Genomic DNA, 19299 nt, shown 5'->3' with positions numbered 1-19299 from the left:
GAACTGCAAATGAACCAGACACCGGAAACACGGAGGGGGACTGTAGAGGGGGAAACTAAAGCTATGGTAAATAAAGATGAAAGAGGCCCTAAAAAACTGAACACCATGTGTGAGCACTTGTTTGGACTCACAAACAAGCCTGATAAACAGAGACACTGCCAGATGCGCTATGTCACAGGCTCTGGATGTAGGCTACACGTTCATGAACAAACACGTGCACACACCGGTCCAAGTGGAGCATCTTGCGCCGCTGAGCAGAACGCTGGCGGAGCAGTCGGCCCACTCAGCAGTACGGCGACTCTCACCTGGAAACTAAGTCAAGCAAGAGCTTCAACCTCAACTTTTATGTCCCCAGAGGGAAATCTGTCTCGCAGCCAAATACCTGCCGCTGGTCTCTACAAGAGCAGCATCCTCGATCCAAGAGCCTGCAACTGGGCTTAATGTGCGCTACTCTTAAATATTTAGAGGCTCTGTTTTGCTCTGTGTGTGTGTGTGTGTGTGTGTGTGTGTGTGTGTGTGTGTGTGTGTGTGTCACCTCTGCAGCTCTTTCCATCTTCTTGCAGGATGTATCCGCGGGGGCAGGAACAGAGGTAGCCTCCCTCGGTGTTCTTACAGATGAAGTTACAAGGTTTTGGTGCCTGTATGCACTCATCCACATCTAAAGGGAGAGTGTGAGACAGAGAGAGTGAGACACAGAGAAAGAGTTTGATGCTGCAGCCAGAAATTCCAGAAAGTGGAGATGATGAGACAGACAGACTCAGGCTGCATTTTTCAGAGGAGTGTGTGGGCAGTCCACCCACGTAGTTTGGGCTGTTTACTAGGCAGCAGGAATGAGAACGGGAGGTAGGCATGGTAGGAAAAGTGTCCATAAAGTGTAAGAGCTGAAGGGGAATTCGAGCCTTACCCACACACTGCGTGCTGCTGATGTCAGTAGTGTAGCCAGGTTTGCAGGTGCAGCTGAAGGAGCCCAGAGTGTTGATGCACTGACCATTCTTGCACAAGTTCCCCATCACACGACACTCATCAATATCTGGATGGAAACAAGAAACGTTAGCTCCAGATAAACTCATCACAAATCAGGTTCCAGTCAGCCGCCTGAGATGGAATAACACTGTACATTCTAATTCTCCGGTCCTTTCAAGGAACAATCTGCCAAGAGCTGGATTTTAATAGTGAATAACAGCTGTGTGCCCCTGAGGGAAATATCGCTCTACGCATTTAGTCATGCATCAGTGTTGTGTCAAGTATAAAAGTATTGATTTTTTACTGGCAAAGTAAAAATCAATACTTTGCAAGTGACTGCATCAGCCAACAACAACCATCTGTTAATTCAGAACCATATCATTGGTTTCATCTGGACAAATTACTGCTGACAAATTCAAACAGCACAACGGTTGATGTCCTACTTTTCATCTGGATGCGTTCCAGTCACTTCAGTACACTTACAATATTAACTTGCAGAGACTTGAAACTTGTTTTGCTATTCCATCACCTTGAACACTTCACTGCTTTATTTATTGTTAAGGTACGTTACAAGCGTAATGGAAGCGTTTGAAACATCTACAGGTTTACTCGTTTTCTTCTGGGCAGTGATGGAGGAAGTGTTTAGATCCTTTGAGAAGACGTCCGGGAATCAAAATCTTACACAAGTATCATCAGCAAAATGTACTTAGAAATATTCATTACGCAGTAAAACGTAATGAATTTTGCAATTTACTGCTGCCGATGTTTAAGGTTGAGCTCATGTTTACTCCTTTATACACTGATTGCTAGATTAATCCACAGCTATGCATTGTATTCTGTAAGATCGTCACATGTTCGTAGTCTTTCTGTCCTGTGAGAAACACAAATCTCTAAAAGGTGTCTTGGTGTCAGAGAAACAGCCTGTTTTCAGCTTTGTGGTGACGTTAAACCAAGAGGGTTTTTAAAGACATTAATTGGCTCAGGGAATAATAGGATTCCCTCAACACATAAAGGAAAAATTAATCCTCCCTTTGATCACAAATATTAAAATTTAAAATCACCAAATGTGGAGATTTGCGGTTTTGTGACTATAGCCAGATAAATGAGTAAAAGATTAGCAGATTTAGCAGAGTAGACGTAAAAAGGTAGTATGGAAATAAATGACTCAAGATCTCACATTTTTAGAACAGCCCTTGAGTAAATGTATTAAGTTAAATTCTACCATTGCCTCTGGGTTTGATTTGCTGATTTAATGGCTCATAAATGCATTGGTATTTTGCAGGTGAGTTTTAAATCCTGGATGTTTAAGCCTCTATGAAAACGAAAAAGAGTTTTCAAATTGAATCAAGCTTTCGACTGCAAGTAGCTGAGATGAATAAACTAGTGGCTGCCTGGCAGGTTGGAGGAAACCCGTCAGATAAATAAACCCTTTGGACTTCAGACTTTGGCCTAAATCACGCAAAACTACCACTTTGGTCATTTTGACAATTTTAGAAATAATGTATTGTTTTGAAAACCCATCATGTTTATTCAAAATCAAGCGTCTTCAGCAGTAGGTTACCTCTGCCATCAGTGGTGTACCCAGGTCCCAGAGGACACATCTTCTTGTACTGCGTGGTGCCGGGCAGGGGGCAGAGCTCGCAGTTGGTGCCCCAGCCTCTGCCTCCATCACAGCAACACTCTGACTTGGTCACCATGTTTCTGTTACTGGACGTCATCTGACACAGAGTGGTCAGAACTTCGGTGAAGCAGAAGCCTTCACGGTTATCTGGAGGGTGGGAGAAAAACATGAGAGGAGAGACACACATGAAAAAGAGAGGTCCTGAGAGAAGCAGACAAGCCACCCAGACAGGACCTGGCCTCAGAGAACCAGACGTAAAACAGATAACCCACGCAGTCTTTATCACTGCTGTCTGTAAGGAGGAAGATAGCCATGAAACCACAGAGTTACAAAATCTCCCTGGAGTTTTTCTCACTGACTTTCGCACATCAAGTCTGTCCAGACGTATATATTTAGATTAGGGAGGATGGCTGTCAGAGGATTTCCTCGCCCCCTATCTAGACAGTAACAGACACACGTTTTAAAAGAAACAGTGGATTACTTCCCATCAATCAATCCAATCTTTTTCACTTAGATTCCATCGCAGGAAACATTTCTATTTAAATGTAACTTCTAAATTAAAGTGTAATATTTGATGTCCTTGGAAAATGTTTGGCTTTTAAACTCTAAATTATCGATATTTTTTGAGATTGCTACTAACTGCTAGGTCACACCGGCACACCACTGGGTGAGAGGGGTATCTTCTTGGTGTCTTAAAAGCCACGTCCCTATCCAACTTGGTCGATCTTGTTCCATTAATTTACCAATTTGTGACACCTGTAGATTCTATATGAACAGATTTTAACGTCTTGACTAAACTGTGCATCCCAGAACTAAATCTAATTCCAACACTCAATTTCAATCAAAGATGTTGAAGATATGGAGACCAGATGCCACTAAATAAATTGACTTCCTATATGCTTAATTCATACAATAAGACCCTGCTGAACAAACAATACATTTACAGTTACAGTTACATTTACATTTACGTGTAGGACATTTAGCAGACTCTTTTGTCCAAAGCGGCTTACAACGAGTACATTTGTCGACTCAACAGATACTGATGAAAACTGACACTGAACTCAAATAAGTGATGTAAGAGGACAGTGGGGAAGAAAACAGTAAGAGCACGTTATATAAGTTAATAAAAGTGTACTTACCGATACATTCAGTCTGTGTGGGGTTAGCGACGAATCCTTGGTCGCATCTGCAGCGGTAGCTTCCTACTGTGTTTTCACAACGGCCATTCTTACAGATACCTGGTTTGGCTGTGCACTCATTCAGATCTAACACACACACACACACACACGATAAACCATAAATATTTGACACAGGACTTTTCTATTATATGTTAAACTTGGTTAAATGAAGCTTCCTCCTTGAGTGAATCCTGATATTTTTGAGCAATTACCATTTTTCAGAGATTTCAGAGATTAATGCTTGATTTTCACGTCAAAAATAAAGATTAGGTGTCCCCAAGAATTTCAGTCTAGTGAAGCTGTTAATTTGCAAAGACCCTGATGGCTTACTGTTTATTGTATGACCAGTCAACTGTATAACATATAATATATATATATATGTTATAACACACGGCTACTAACTACCAGGACAGGATAAAGGGGACTTAACAAATTCTAAAGCAGAATGGAATCCAGAATACATCACAATGAGTACCATAATAGATTTATTTCATGCAAGTAAAGCCAAGATTTGAGGCCATAAAATAGAATGAGTCAATAATTTAACAGTATGATGATCTTACCCATGCAACCGTCTCCGCTGGGCTGGCGTGTGTATCCAGGGGAACAGATGCACATGTATGTACCAATCAGGTTCTTGCAGGTCATGCCTCTGCTGGCACAGTCATCTATGCCATCTTCACACTCATTCTGGTCTGGAAAGCAAAACAGTATATCAAGCGTAAGAGGGTGCACAAGCATGAATGTGTATGCATTCAGATGCAGCAATTACATCAGTGATGTAACACAGACACTCAGACGCACGCTACAGCACTCCAGAGTTTAATGTACCTGCCAAAACCCAACACTGAGCTCTGTAGTGCTAACAGCCGTGTGGTGGGAGGGCTGGTGGTCTGTTTGGAGCTCTAATGTAAACAGTGACGCTATAGACAGTGAGAGGTTCCTCCTGTCTCTGCGCTTCCCTCCAAATACAACCGTTGCTATAGTGCCCGAGCTATCTGACAGAGCGGAGGTGTAAACAGTGACTCGGCCGCTTACAGTTTCCAGAGAGTGTTTTAAGTTCGTCCGAGACAGAGGACTCTTGAGGATCTCACAGAGATAGCATGTTACGTAACCTTATGGACGGGGCCAACATGTGAGTTACTAGTCAAAGGACCGTGACTGAGAAAGTTGAGTGAATGAGGAAGTCCTTTAGCTGTAGTACCTTTACACATCCTCCGGTCCTCACGCAGCACGTAGCCTGTGGGACATTTACACTCGTACGAGCCCACAACGTTCACACAGCGGAAGGCACAGAGAAGAGGGTTCTGTGCGCACTCGTTGATGTCTGGACAAAGAGCAGAAGGAAACCGGTTGCAGTGGGAGTAGAGGATTACAAACACTGCATGGTGGATGTGAGAGTGCGTTTATGATTTCACATACCTTCACAGGTCATCATTGGCCCGGGCTCAAAGCCATCATCGCATGCACACTCAAAGCCACCGATGACATTAGTGCATGTGCCGTTGCCGCAGGGATTGCCGATGTCACACTCGTTAGTGTCTGTATTGAAGAAAGTTACATAAACCCATTAAACATCTTGGTGTTAGAGTCACATATACCAGCGGCCTCATTACAGAAAATTACTTGACTAATCCAATCTTATCTCAAAGATAGGTAAAACACTATCTCCTATTACAGAAGCACTCCTAAACTCATGGCTGTGTCCTACCATCCCGCTGACCTCATATCTCATCTTTATTTAATTATATCAATCAAAAATTGAACTGTAAACTTGATTTTTTAAAATGCCACTCGTTCTGTTGTGCCTGTTTCTGTGTTTAGGATGTACACGAGACAGCCTGTAGCCACGACAATGGCTCTCTTCACTTGTCAATGGCTAGCTAGCTTGCTATAATGGTTAATCAATCTTAGCTTTGATGAATCAAATGGATGCATTTATCTTTTTTGGTGGTGGAGAGCTCTTTTGAATTGAAGACTCGATCTATGCCACCCAAACGTAGGATTCCTAACTTCTGAAATACTTCAGGTTCAGTTCTGTAAAAGCTTAATTCCTGTCCAAGGATAAGAAATGATTTTTTTCCTAAATGCAGCTGGGAAACACCAAAATAACAAGTATCATCCCACACTGAGTCCAGGGAGGATTTCAGACTTTAAACCTTTCTGTAATGAGGCCCCAGGTGGATAAATTGTGACAAAGTATGACAGAACAAAGAGAATGAAGATGAGGATGATAACCTGACCTTCACATCTGACTCCACTGATGTCCAGACGGTATCCCATGGGACATTCACATCGGAAAGCGCCGTCTGTGTTGATGCACTGGCCATTGATGCAAGGGTCATTAAGGCATTCATCAATATCTGCGAATAAAAAAACATCGGCATCAAAGAATATCTAATGCCACAGCTACAACAGCGTTGCAGAACAGGGGTGATTAAGTGTTAATGACACACAAACCTTTTGGATTGTCATCTTCTCCCTGTTGATATCCCGTATTCGGACAGAGAAGAGGATACGCCTCTGGAATCATAAAATGTGAATGTAATGAATACCATAAAATAACACACATAATTTAATCAATGAACTCGCAAACACATGAGTGTTTCCATGCATATGTCTTGTGTGTACACACCCTCTCCCTTGCTGGGGCAGATTTCACAGGGGTCTCCCCAGCCTTGACCTGGCATCGGAGAACAGCAGCATTCACCTTTGGAGGTGTTCTGAGGCTTTGGAGCCTGGCAGCGCCCATTCTCAAACTTAGTATAGCAGTAGTTCACACGGATATCTGAGGGTTAACACACAGACAGGGGAGCAAAGTAGTGAACAATCAGGGAGAGAGTGAAGAAAACAATGAGGAAGAATGGCAAAGGGAGAGAGTGAGATTGAAGTAGCAAGGAAAATGACCTTATTTGTTTTTTCTTGGCGAAAGTTAAATGAGAAAGTCCACACTACTCTGATGTCCGTCCATTAAATGTCAAGCTACAACTAGAGGCTGACTGATGCAGATTTATTTCGGTGCACATAGGGAAACATACAGGCCAATACTGATATATCTATGATACGCTGAAAATATATTGAATGCAAGTTAACTGACGACCCAAATGACAGTAGGGGTCGAGGTTTTTTCAATCTTATATATAAAAAAACTACATATAGTATATAAAGTTTTCATGGACATTTATTGTTATTTAACTGACATTAAATAATATATCTATATATATCTTTATTTAGGGACATTGTTACAGTTTCATTTAATTCTCTGCAAAGTAATGCTAGAACAACATCTCCTCTGAGCATTCAGGACCACAGTGTATGTATTTGCATCTGTTTCTTCGGGCCATTGTTTCCAAGGTCAGTGTGACATTGAGTGTAATAACCACCGTCATAGATGTTTTGAAGTCTAAATTAAACAAACAACCAATGACAAACCAGTAGGATCATGTTTCTCTAGACAAATAAGACTCTAAATTGACCCAAACAACAACATAGTTTAAATATATTTTAAACCAAATTACATATCAAACCAAATGTTAAAACATTTTGGTGAAGTTTTGTTGTGAGGACAGAGGTTCAGAGGTTGGCTAAATATCTCCAGTAATGTTTGCCAGTCTCTCTTCCTCTCTCGCTCTGCCTCTGAAGGCTCTTGTTCTTCCTCGACTAGGCAGGCACTCACTTGTAATGAGAAGCATATGGTCGTGCTCTCCTGCTAGCACTGGCCTTCACTGAACTCAACACAAATAAGCTTTCTGTCCACCATAGATCACACACACATGCACACACACACGCACACGCACACACACACACACACACACACACACCTGGCTGAAAGGCAAGGATCACATACATGAACACCTGGTGCTTTGAGGAGAATGTCAAAGAGTGTCATGTTACTTTCCTCCATGAAACTGATTTGTCAGCCTTTCCGCAAAAGAGATTTATGGTACTCTGTGCACAGCTGTTGTGCAAGTGTGTGTGAGTGCATGCATATGTGCATCTGCACGTGCATATGTCACTCTGATTTTGTAGTTTCACTGAAATGTATGAATCAGTTGTTCAAATACTTGTGCTTTCTTACATTTGTCACCTAAAACGTCCCTTTTAAGCATCTTTTCAAATCAGAGACAGAATATGTTAACGAAAAAAAACATTAAAGTTTATTAGAAGTTTGAATTAATTACAAAATAAAATCAAGCTCTGAAATAAATCAACACGTAACAATAGTCTGATACTGTTAACACAAATCTGCTGTTCGTGATAGTGGTGACAGACTTTTAATGGTCATGTTTATGGAAATTTGCAAAACCACTGTGACATTCTGATTTAAAACATATCATTAATTGGGGAGTCCTGTGGCCTTGTGGTTCTGAAAACATGCCATATACTGTTCTCGCAATATCCCAAGTATGAATCTGGCCAGGGACTGATGGTGCATGTTATCACCCAGTGTCTCTCCACATGTTTCCCTAATAAACATCATCATCATTAATTGGATATGTCTGTAGCATCTGACTAACTAAGCCTTTGTTCAGCTAAACTGCAGCTAAACTGCAGGAAAGCAGGGTGTCAGAGCCGCTCTACACAGGTGTGTCGGAGGATCTAAACATCATGTGGTCCACTGCCAGCATGTCTGATGACTTCCCATCATGCATTGGGGCAATGGAATTTGTACCATCCCTCAGGAGTTGGGTGGTGACCAGTGGTGGACAGTAACGGAGTAAATTTACTTGAGTACTGTACTTAAGTACATATCCAGAGGATTTGTACTTTACTTGAGTATTAGATTTCTTTGGTACTTATTACTCTTACTTGAATACATTTCAAAGACAAATATTTTTACTTTTACTCGAGTTAATTTCTAGGAAGGCTGAAAAGTACTCGTTACTTTCAGGTCTGTTCTTTTTTTTTTTTTTCTACTAAAATACTATTGGACACAAGCTGTGTTTGTCAAAGAAGGAAACCTATCACAGTGCACGCTCTCCACTGGGATCTACGTAAAAGCGGAAATACGTCATCCCTCCCCATAAGGACACCACCAAAGTAGCCACGCTCTCGACTGCGTTTGTCAACACAAAACCGCGACAATGGCTGCATCAGATGTAGTTTTTTGCAAAGCAGTGATTCTCAACCAGTGGTCTGGGGACAACATTGGTCTTTGAGGGGGTTCCAGTTCCCAACTTAGCTAAATGATAGAGAGTTAGTTGGACGGTGCAGGTTCATTTGGTTACAGTTTTAATGATTGTTAATAAACATCTGCAACATCTGCTGTCCTCCTGTGATCCCATTCATTTGATTTGTTTTTATAGGTGTTTCTGCAGGCTTTATATAACATTGTGGTTCTAAAAGCAAGCACATCAGTGCAGGTGGTTTCAAGGAGTTAATTCTCAGAAACAAGAGTTAAAAGGTCCTTAAATTCATTTAGAAAAAATTATAGTAATTCATTGATGTGAAAAATAAGAAATTTACTCTTACTCTTACTTTTACTTAAAGTAAATTTAAAAGCATGTACTTTTGGATACTTAAGTACCTTTAAAAGCAAGTACTTTTTTACTCTTACTCGAGTAACATGTCGACTGAGCTACTTTTACTTGTAATGGAGTAAATTTTGACCAGTAGTATTTGTACTCTTACGCAAGTACTGGGGTCGAGTACTCTGTCCATCTCTGGTGGTGACCAAAAGCTCCGGAGGTTTAGGCTATTAGGGTTTAAAGGACCTACATGGGGGATGTAGTGGCATCTAGTGGTGAGGTTTCAGATTGCAACTAACTGAATACCTCTCGCCTCACCCTCCCTCTACAGTGGGGGCAAAAAGATGCAAAGGCCCTCTCTGGAGTCAGTGTTTGGGTTTGTCCGTTCTGATCTACTCTAGGAACATGGCAGTGCAACATAGCAGACTCCGTGGAGGAGGAGCAACGACTACACAACAATTCGGAGTTTCAGCGAATTATACACTTGTGATATAAAGACTATATTCCATTTCTTCCCCCAAATGCCCCTAAATCCTACAAACTGGACCTCCAGGCAATCAAGTGACTTTGACCCATTTTAAACCCTAAACAGACAGAGCAACCCCTCCTCGATGTTCTTAGCTCATACTTGTCTTTTGTGTCTTCCTTCGTGTGTTTCTGTCATCAAAGGATGTTATTGTGACAAAACCTTTTTTCTGCGCCTTTACTTTTTTAAAGCTCTTCTTTCAATTCATAAGCAATAAAATAAAAGACACCATGGCTCAGTTGAACACACTCAGGGGTTTTGCAGCTACAGCTTTGCTTGATGTGACCTGTAGCTCATGCTGGCTAATGTTATATGCTGCTGGAATAAGTTTGTGGCTGAGTTATCTCACTTTGATGGAGCATAAATGTAAAATTGCAAAAGATATTCTCACACACTGAGGTATGAGACAGTGAGTGATAAGCCCTCATAAAGGTTTAACTAGCTTTTGGGGAAAATATTATAGGATGAGCTGAAAATCTTTCACATTGTGCAGAACTATAAAAAAAAAAATGTAGCGTTTAAGCGTCATCCTGTTGTGTTCACTGCTCAAGGCTCTCTGTCACCTAATACCTAAGATAACAATTTATAATATCTCCTTTCTCTTCTGGGGGAAGGGTTATTATCGGTTTTAAGGGGATACAGATGATATAAAAACAGATTAAATCACAAAAATGTTAAATATCAGTGGAATGAGTGCACAGAGAGAAGCACAAATGGTTTTCATCACGGCATGACTTTCTTCATTGTCTTCGTGTCTGTCATCATTTTTTACAAAAACAATGGTTTTCTCAGCGGGACAGGGTTTATCCTTGTCAAGAAATCTCCTTTGCTGCCCGTGTAGCTCACTCTCCACCCAGCTCCTCCTGTTTATCCCCCGACCCTCACTTCTGACACTGGAGAGAAAAGTGTAATACAAACTGTAAACTGCCTCACTGAACTCATGATGTCATCACTTCAGTGTTTGGAGGGGGAACTCCCTAACAGAGGACTCAACGCGCCCCCGCCCAGCCTAAAAACACACATATGTACATAAACACACACACACTAGTGAGGAAATGGAAAAGTGATCTGTTCAGAGCCACCCTTGGCCTTGTAGAGGCTGCAGAACCAGCTGGAACACAGTGTGCTATCATGAAACTGCACCACTGCTGCTTAGTCTCCACTAGCACTCAGAGACAGACTATACAGATACACTGGTATTTACTCTTTGCACTTAAAACTTGATGCATAAGATCCAGAGGTCCAGACCCAATGTGCCCTCGCTCTGTTTGGAGGCCTACATGGCCCTTTAAACCACCGAAGGTTATGAGAACTTCCAGTCAGTTAGTGTCTTATAATCCTTTTCCTTCTAACAAGCATATAACAGTTGCTACCAGTCTGCTGTACTAGCTAATGTTACATTGTTATTGATGACTTGTGTATGACAGTGTTGCATTCCCCCATTTACAGAAGATGATTGGAAAAAACGAGTTCTGACTTTGAAAAAAGGTTCCGAGTTTAAAGTGAGAATTCTTAGAAAAAGTCAGAATTGGTTTTATTAATGTTAACCTATAAAGCACTGCTAGTGGCCAGGTAATGAGGTAGCATTCTTTTTAATTTCATGACTGGATTTATAGCGGGATGTTATGAACAAATTGCGAGCATTCCTGCTTTTCTGTCGCTATCAAATAAATGTCAAATGGCATTGTGATAAAACCAGGATTGCCACAGCAACGCAAGAGAAATCACCACGGTTGAAGTTGGCATATTATAAATGTCCGGCCACTTCTGTTTACATTAACGCCATCACTGACGACTGATTGCGTATGAAGGTCATGAAGGGTTGTTCCATTTCATAGTGGGAGACTTCAACCACTACCCCTTGTAGCTCTGTTTTGAGGGGCAAGGCAGAACTCGAAAAACAAGATATAGGGGTACAAATTGGAAATGGGACTTCACCATGGATGTATAGCCTCTTTTCCTCTCTCTGTCTCTCACAAACACACACACACACACACACACACACACACACACACACACACAATTACCTAAGCATCTGCGTCCGGAGGCAGAGATCACGAAGCCTTCGGGACACAAGCAGGTGAAGCTTCCCTCAGTGTTGGAGCAGGTTCCAAATGTACAGATCTCAGGCGACTGGGAGCACTCATCAATATCTGACACACAGAGAGAAAAGGCAGCAATGTTACAAATGTCATCCATTAAAATCCTATTTGTACAATCAGAACTCCGGCATGTCGTGCTGCCTCGGATGAAGTCACAGCAGCACGTCACGGTCTATCCACATGTGATAAGGCAGAATGTAATCTCACTAACGGATAGTTGATACAGGCGTTTTGTCTGAAGTAGTGTCGCATGTTCCCTCATCACAGTGACCAGCTGCTGCTGTTACTGATGCTGAGAATTTAGCACCGTTCCTCCCTGCTTCCAGGAACAGAGCGCAAAGCAGGAATGTGTTGAAGCCTGCCGAATATCTCTTCATCAGCCCCACTGTATAAACAATCCAAGTGTTCTGGCTCGAGCCCACTCCCACGTGTGAAAGGGGGAAGAGGGGTGGTTTGTAGCAGCAAGGCAATTGGAGAGAGGAAGGAGGTGAAGACAGAGCAGAGCTGGTCTGAACTGGTGTTTGTGCTTGCATAAACGTCCGTGTGAGTTTGTGTGTGTGTTGGGGCGTTGCATGTGCGCAGGTGTTTTCGGCACTACCTGAAGTGCAGATATTTTATCACATCAAAAATTATTATTTTCATTTGTCACGTTTTATGGTTATTGATAATGACGCAGGGAGGACTAACTCCAGCCCGCCGTACCTTCACAGGTCTCCTCATGGAGATAGTAGCCAGCTGGGCAGATACACCTGTAGGAGCCATCCAGATTCAGACAAGTTCCTGCGCCACATGTTCCTGGATTCACTGCGCATTCATTAATATCTGAGAAAAAAAGAAATATACAAAGGATATACAGTAAAAGTTATATATTACATTGAGATTAGGGGTGGCTGATATGTTAAATTAAAGATCACTTATGCTATATCGCAATACACAACATATATTGCAATACTGGTATTGAGACAATATTATTGGGATGACTCTTGTTAGTATCACAAAATGAGATGTTTCATAGATAATCATCACTAATGTGGATATAATGACTAAGTGGGTAAAGGCAAGTATTGGGACAAGTAAAGGTAAGTTCAGAACATTACATCACTTAGCTGTAACTTCACTGTAAAACAGCGAAGATTATACTTAAGCTACATCATGATACGTCAAAAATCTTAGAGGATATATAGTTACATATCATGATATCGATTTAATATCAGATAAACATGACAAGTAAAAAATCCCAGTTCCTTACCTGCACACAGTCTGCCGTCTAAAGTTAGCTCGTAGCCGTCATGGCACACACAGAGGAAGGCGCCCACGGTGTTCACACACTGCCCGTTTCGACACAGTCCCCTCTGCGTCGCACACTCATCCACATCTGCTCAACACACAAACAACACAAGATATCACATAAACACTATGCCTTTTGTTGCTTTCCTCTATTACCGACTCATAACCACCGATGAACGCACCAATGCAGTCACTGTTGTGGGAGTTCTGGAAGCCGGGGTAACACAGACAGTTGTAGGAGCCCACTGTGTTCTTACAGGTGCCGTTGCCACACGGTTGTCTCTCGCACTCGTCCACATCTGAAAACCGGAGAGCATCATCAGAGTTTGACCTCAGAGAAGTGGTCATTAAGTTGGGTAACATTGCTGAGACCAAAAACAAGCAAGAACTGGTAGGAACCAAAGCAGCTCACCGACACACATCGACTGGTCCCGCGTGGTTTTGTAGCCGTTGGGGCAGATGCAGCGGTAGCTCCCCAGCGTGTCTATGCACTGACCAGGATTGCAAACACCAGCGTTCTCAATGCATTCATTACGGTCTGAAAGGGAAAATTGTCCCAAAGTTGTGAAATATACAGACCCACTGAAAATCTAAATCACAACTATTTCTCTCCACTTTTGAATACAAAAAAGTATCTTACAAATGTGGTTACACATTCACAGGCTCTTGATTGAAACATGTCATTTTAAAGCCAGTTGAAGAACAGATGAACGACGGTTCATTTCAGTGTGAAAATCAGGTCCCGACTGGACAAACAGCTGAACATCTCAAGGCAGTCATTAGTATTTGGGCTTATTATAAAACGATAAGAACTATAAACCATGGAAATCATATTAGATATTGTCAAAATCACCTGGAAATGTCCAGTTAGAGTTTCTTAACATGTATTAATTAGTCAAACTAAACTTGTCAAGCTAATCAAATCTGGGGAAATCCTGACTAATGTTTCAAGTAAATGCAATGTATAAAACACTTTAAAAAGCAAACAGATGTTCCAGAGAGACAAACATACGCACATTCAAGTGTAAAGACACACATGTGCGTACCAAATACGTAAATAAAGCAAGATTACCATAGAGACAGTTTTAAACCCCATGGGATCGTATAAAATAAGAATATGTTGGACACAATTAAAAACCAGAGAATGACAATGGGTTTCAATGTGATACACGCAGTTTATCCGATTGGCCTGCGGCAGGCTGTTCCAGAGCCTCCAGTTAAACCTGAAACGAACTGAGAATGTTATTATGTTACTCTACATATTAATAAAGTCACCCTATAAAATCATTCAGATTTCATTAAGTTTATTAGTACTTTAATGACCATTTCGATATTTGTCACTAGCCACAAACAATCACTAATATGAATACATATTTATTGCTTCATAGGACAGGAAACAGCTCATTACCTCTGTGTGGGACGTTGACACAATAACAATGATGCTGATTTAGTAGTTTTGAATAAAATTGTTATTTAATTAAATTTTAAAATACGTCCTTTTTAAAATACTCCGTTTCATGTCCTGCCCTGCAGCAATGCATATTTTTTAAATCAGTGTAAATCTCTGCTAATCACTGTATTTAATTGTCTCCAGCCACAGTTTCATATTTCCCTCACTGGAGTCTGAACATTTTTTTTTTTTCAAAGCTGGAAGCTCCTTAATAACAAGCCCACCATGAAGAATATGTCCTCAGCTCGACTGTCGCTGTGCTGCCGCCGGTGCTTTATCTTTGGCATATATCAGTGCAGTTCAAAGAGTTTCATGTAACTGAGTTTGATACAACAGCTTGAGGAGGTAAGACAGCATAAGGCCACGAACGGACTCAGAGAAGTTAGCGCCATCAGCATGGAGGACAGTGGATTTCAGGCTGCCTCATCTAATCTTTTCTCTAATCCTGTTTCGACTGATTTTAATCTCCACTGAGGTCATTAGGAGTTGACTAAGCTGCTGTTGGTCGAGTGAACAGTCACAACACTGGTAATGTTCCATGTAATCTGACTGCTGCTGACACCTTTTATCTCTCTGAGGGCCATATCTGATCAGAACCACATCCTTACCCAGACACTGTCCAGTGGGGGTGAAGCGATATCCAGGTTTACACTCGCAGCGGTAGCTTCCCGGCAGGTTCAGACAGGCTGCGTTCTGCTGGCACACTGGTCCATTCTGACACTCATCGATATCTGACAGAGACAGAAGTGTTAGAAGACAGTCATCTCCAGGTGAAACCATTTCTCCTGATAACAGGTTCATTTATCGTTGTTATCTTGATAAAATCAGATTGATCATGAGAAAACGACTTCAGAAGATACATTCTGCTGCTCTGTGCGAGGGTTTGAGAGTTTCACAGCAAACTATATGAACCATTTTATGACCTTTTGCCATTTGCTGTAAGAATGTTTATTCTAATGTGATATACGTTATGGCTTACACGTGGTCTACCTATAGCAGATGTGTTACTGTCCAGAAGGCTACCAAGAAAAAAATGCATCGTGTGGTTGCTGGTGGACGTTTGAATGGTATTATAAAGTACGTATAAACAAGTCCGATGTGATCATCAATAAACAGGACTCCATCTGACAGTTTCAGCTTAAATAATAATAATGCTAGAGTTGTCAAGGCGACACTTTTAGCCCAGTTCAGACCAAAGATCTGCGAGACAAAAACATTTGTTGCTGCAGTGTGAACTGGCCCATTTCAGCTTGACTACAGTTGTCAAATTGCCAGTGACTGGTTTTAAGCAGTAAAGCACATCATCTGCTTATAAAGCCAGTCAGCATCTCGTAGCAAAATCAGCCAGTTATAAACTTTCAGCTGGTTGAGACGGTAGCTCTGGAGGAAGGAAAAAGGGCATCACCTCATCGATCTGTTTGAGTGACGTTAACATTGAAATGTGCTGCACACTAACGACTACATTGCTTTTTCTTGGCTCCACCGTCTACATGCAGCATTCACATGACAGTCACTTCACACACCCCTGTTGTTTTACTAGATACTAGAAATGCAACTGCAGCAAAAAAACTCATCACTATACTCCTTCATATTTTGAGGCACTACAATATATGTCCAGCTATAGAAAAAGCCTTGAAGGAGCGGATGTAGAGAGTCATTGCTATGGAGATGATACGCCATCTCGTCTGCTCACATTGGTGCAAACTGGCAGGCTTTCAGAATGCTGCAGACTGGCACATTGCAAGTAGTTGTAAGTTTTAACGCAAAATCCTCGGTCTGAATAGAGCCTATGGATGCAGGCATGGCACACCTGACCACATCATAAGTAATAAGAGGGAATAAAAACTCATTGTTGATGATAGAAGATTGATTTTCTTGTTATCTCAAGATAGAGCTCTTTCTCTTGAGATAACAGTATTACAAAAATGCAAGCATGGCAATTCTTGGTTTCTGTAAAAAAAAAAAAAAATGCAAAGAAGAATGCACAGAATTTATGTTCTGGCATCACCTTCAACAGAACTGCAATGGCTTTGCAGGACTTACCCTCGCAGATCAGCAGCTTGTCGTTGTAAATGAAGCCGATGGGGCACTCGCACCTGAAGCTTCCGATCATGTTGATACACACTCCATTCTCACACACTCCAGGGATTTCCCTGCACTCATCAATATCTAGCACATGAGGAAGAGACAAGGGGACAAAATGAGAACAAAATAAAACTTGACGTTTCCTAAAATGACCCTTTGAGTGTGAAAATCTTACCGATGACCCGTCCCGTGGTGATGTCGATGTAATAACCTGGTCTCTCACTGCCGCACAGGATCGCAAACTCATCTGAAGGTACATTAGACACGAGTTTTTAAAAACGATCACTTTTAGTTTCTTACGCTCTCACTCGGACATATGTGTGTACGACACCTCACCGGTGCTGGGGACAGGACACTGTTCACAGGGTTTATTCCAGGCGCGGCCGATGTTGTAGGAGCAGCAGCACATCTTCTTGGTCATGTTGAAGGTCAGCTCTCCATCACAAGTCCTGTTGTCGGAGTAAAAGTTCCTGAAGCAGTAGCTCTTCCTCATGTCTGCGTGTTTTCAGAAGAAAGAGAGAGAAGGTTACATGCATGACTGCCATTTTGCTGGCTGATGCAAGCTAGAGTGTGCAGACCTACCCATGCAGTTGTTCCCTCCATTGACCTGCATGTAGTCCACAGGGCATATACATGTGTAGTTCCCGATGGTGTTGTAGCACTGGCCGGGCCCACAGATGCCTGGTCGTTCACACTCATTGACATCTGCACGTAGAGAAGGACAGACAGAATAAGTCCTTTGTTTTGATGAATACAGTGTCAGATTTCCATGCTTTCAGTTGAGGCGTCACATAACTTATTGTGCTTGTGAAAATGTTCATCTTAAAAGTAGGGGTGGTGAAAAAAATCGATTATTGATTAATTGATAATATTGACGATTATGATTCGATTATTAAATTTCCAAAAATCGATAATTTTTTTTTTTTTTTTTGAAATAGTAATACAAACTGGAGTCCTCCTCTCACTGGCTTCCGCTACATGGTCCACAGTCTAGAGCCAAGATATGTTATTCCAATTTCTAAATCTTTACAAGGAGACAAAACTTTCCGTGCAAGTGTCCCTCAACTCTGCTCACAGGGTAGCAATAACCTGCGATGCCTAGACATCCAGAGCTATAGTCTCATATGTGACCGTTACAGCTCATTATGTCGGCAGTTAATGGAAGCTAATGTCCTACATACTTCAGACGAAAGCTATGGATGATAGCCACACAAGTGCATATATGTGTGAGTTTCTCAAAGCAATGGCAGACGAGTGGGGAGTGGGAAACACGCCCTGGTTCTCGTCACCGACAATGCTTCTAACATGAGTCCGGCTGCTGAGCTTGGCAGCTTTCTTTTAACAGTGAAACACTACATTTAAAACAAAGTAAAAAATAATAATTTTGATATTACAGTTACACTATACAATATTGAAGGTGCTGTGAGGTGTTACTCCCAAGATAAGTAAAATAATTCAGCAGCTGACTGATGTTAAATGTAAGATCAATAATCGTTAATAATTGAAAATCGAATCGATAATCGTTAATAATCGAAAATCATTTGTAATCGAATCGAGACTTCAATAATCGGAATCGAATCGAAATTGGTTTAACCACCCCTACTTAAAAGGCTGTGATCTAAATGAATGCGGAATAAGTGCAACAAGGACATCGACTTTACTTCTGTGAGATATATTATCAACCGCCCAAGTATATCAGACAACACATTTTAGCATAAACTTTTTTCATTTCTTATCCATCTGAGAGAACAAAATGCATCAACGATTGATTAACAAGGGACAATCCGCCTTCGCTCAACATCTCCCGCCTACTGGTGGACTCTGCCGCAAAAGTGCCCTCTTGGGGGCGCCGTTTAGCTCAGTTGTAGAGCGCTCGTCCCATGTGCCGAGGCTCTGCAGCGGACCTGGGTTCGACTCCCGGCCTGGGTCCCTTTGCTGCGTGTCACTCGCCCTCTCTCTCCCCCTGTTTCCTGTCATATCTTCAGCTGTACTATCATAAAAAGGCCCCAAAAAAAAAAATAAGAAAAAAGAAGTGCCCTCTTGAAGGCCCCTGTGGTTGATAAACCATGATAAAGTGCCCTGCCGGTTGTCCCATTCACCATCTCTATGTTGTGCAGCATACATGTATGATTGTTTAGGAAAGGAGAAAGACAACTGCTAAAAACAGGAGTTTAGGAAATCCTACATCAGAGACGGCTCTGTTTGTCCTGATTGGTAGAATCAGTGGTGCAAAGTGTTTTAACTCATCATGTCAGTACGGGATCAGTGCGCTTGTTAACTCAGCAGAGCGTAACAAAAAAAACCCCAAAAAACAGGATGGCATGAAGTGGCTCTATTGGGATCGTCCAGAAATTTTGCTAATGGAAGCTCAAAAATAACCGCTCTAATATGTAATGAACAGAACTGAACTGAACGCTGGTTGGTGAAAACAAGGCTACAGTGAATGTGCAGTCCTGGTCTTCATAGAGCAGACAACCGCTTTTGTTCTGCTGGCCAACAAACACACGTTAATTAAAATGCCGCCAGCCACATGTCATTGTCTAACCCTTCGCCTCCTCCTCGCCTCTCTGTCCCTATTTCTCTTTTCTAAACACCCTTCTCATGTATCTCTTTCCCCCC

General features: G+C 41.8%; 1 protein-coding gene across 1 annotated transcript in view; it reads right to left on the bottom strand.

The window, feature by feature from the left end:
- fbn1 (fibrillin 1) overlaps positions 1-19299 on the bottom strand; it is a 76475-nt gene that overhangs the window by 7887 nt on the left and 49289 nt on the right. The window contains exons 41-60 of the mRNA XM_030414593.1: positions 17263-17385; positions 17017-17175; positions 16856-16927; positions 16639-16764; positions 15204-15326; positions 13558-13683; positions 13328-13444; positions 13108-13233; positions 12561-12680; positions 11784-11909; positions 6398-6550; positions 6223-6285; positions 6006-6125; positions 5185-5304; positions 4967-5089; positions 4326-4457; positions 3724-3849; positions 2525-2731; positions 905-1030; positions 536-658 (exon numbers count right to left, since the gene is read on the bottom strand). Coding sequence (XP_030270453.1) covers positions 536-658; positions 905-1030; positions 2525-2731; positions 3724-3849; positions 4326-4457; positions 4967-5089; positions 5185-5304; positions 6006-6125; positions 6223-6285; positions 6398-6550; positions 11784-11909; positions 12561-12680; positions 13108-13233; positions 13328-13444; positions 13558-13683; positions 15204-15326; positions 16639-16764; positions 16856-16927; positions 17017-17175; positions 17263-17385 — 2511 coding nt within the window. The remainder of the gene's footprint in view (positions 1-535; positions 659-904; positions 1031-2524; positions 2732-3723; positions 3850-4325; positions 4458-4966; positions 5090-5184; positions 5305-6005; positions 6126-6222; positions 6286-6397; positions 6551-11783; positions 11910-12560; positions 12681-13107; positions 13234-13327; positions 13445-13557; positions 13684-15203; positions 15327-16638; positions 16765-16855; positions 16928-17016; positions 17176-17262; positions 17386-19299) is intronic.

The sequence above is a fragment of the Sparus aurata genome, chromosome 4, assembly GCF_900880675.1.
Source record: "Sparus aurata chromosome 4, fSpaAur1.1, whole genome shotgun sequence".
Classification (NCBI taxonomy): domain Eukaryota; kingdom Metazoa; phylum Chordata; class Actinopteri; order Spariformes; family Sparidae; genus Sparus; species Sparus aurata.
The sequence above is the reverse complement of the archived record's forward strand: the minus strand, read 5'-3'. Positions and strand labels throughout refer to the sequence as shown.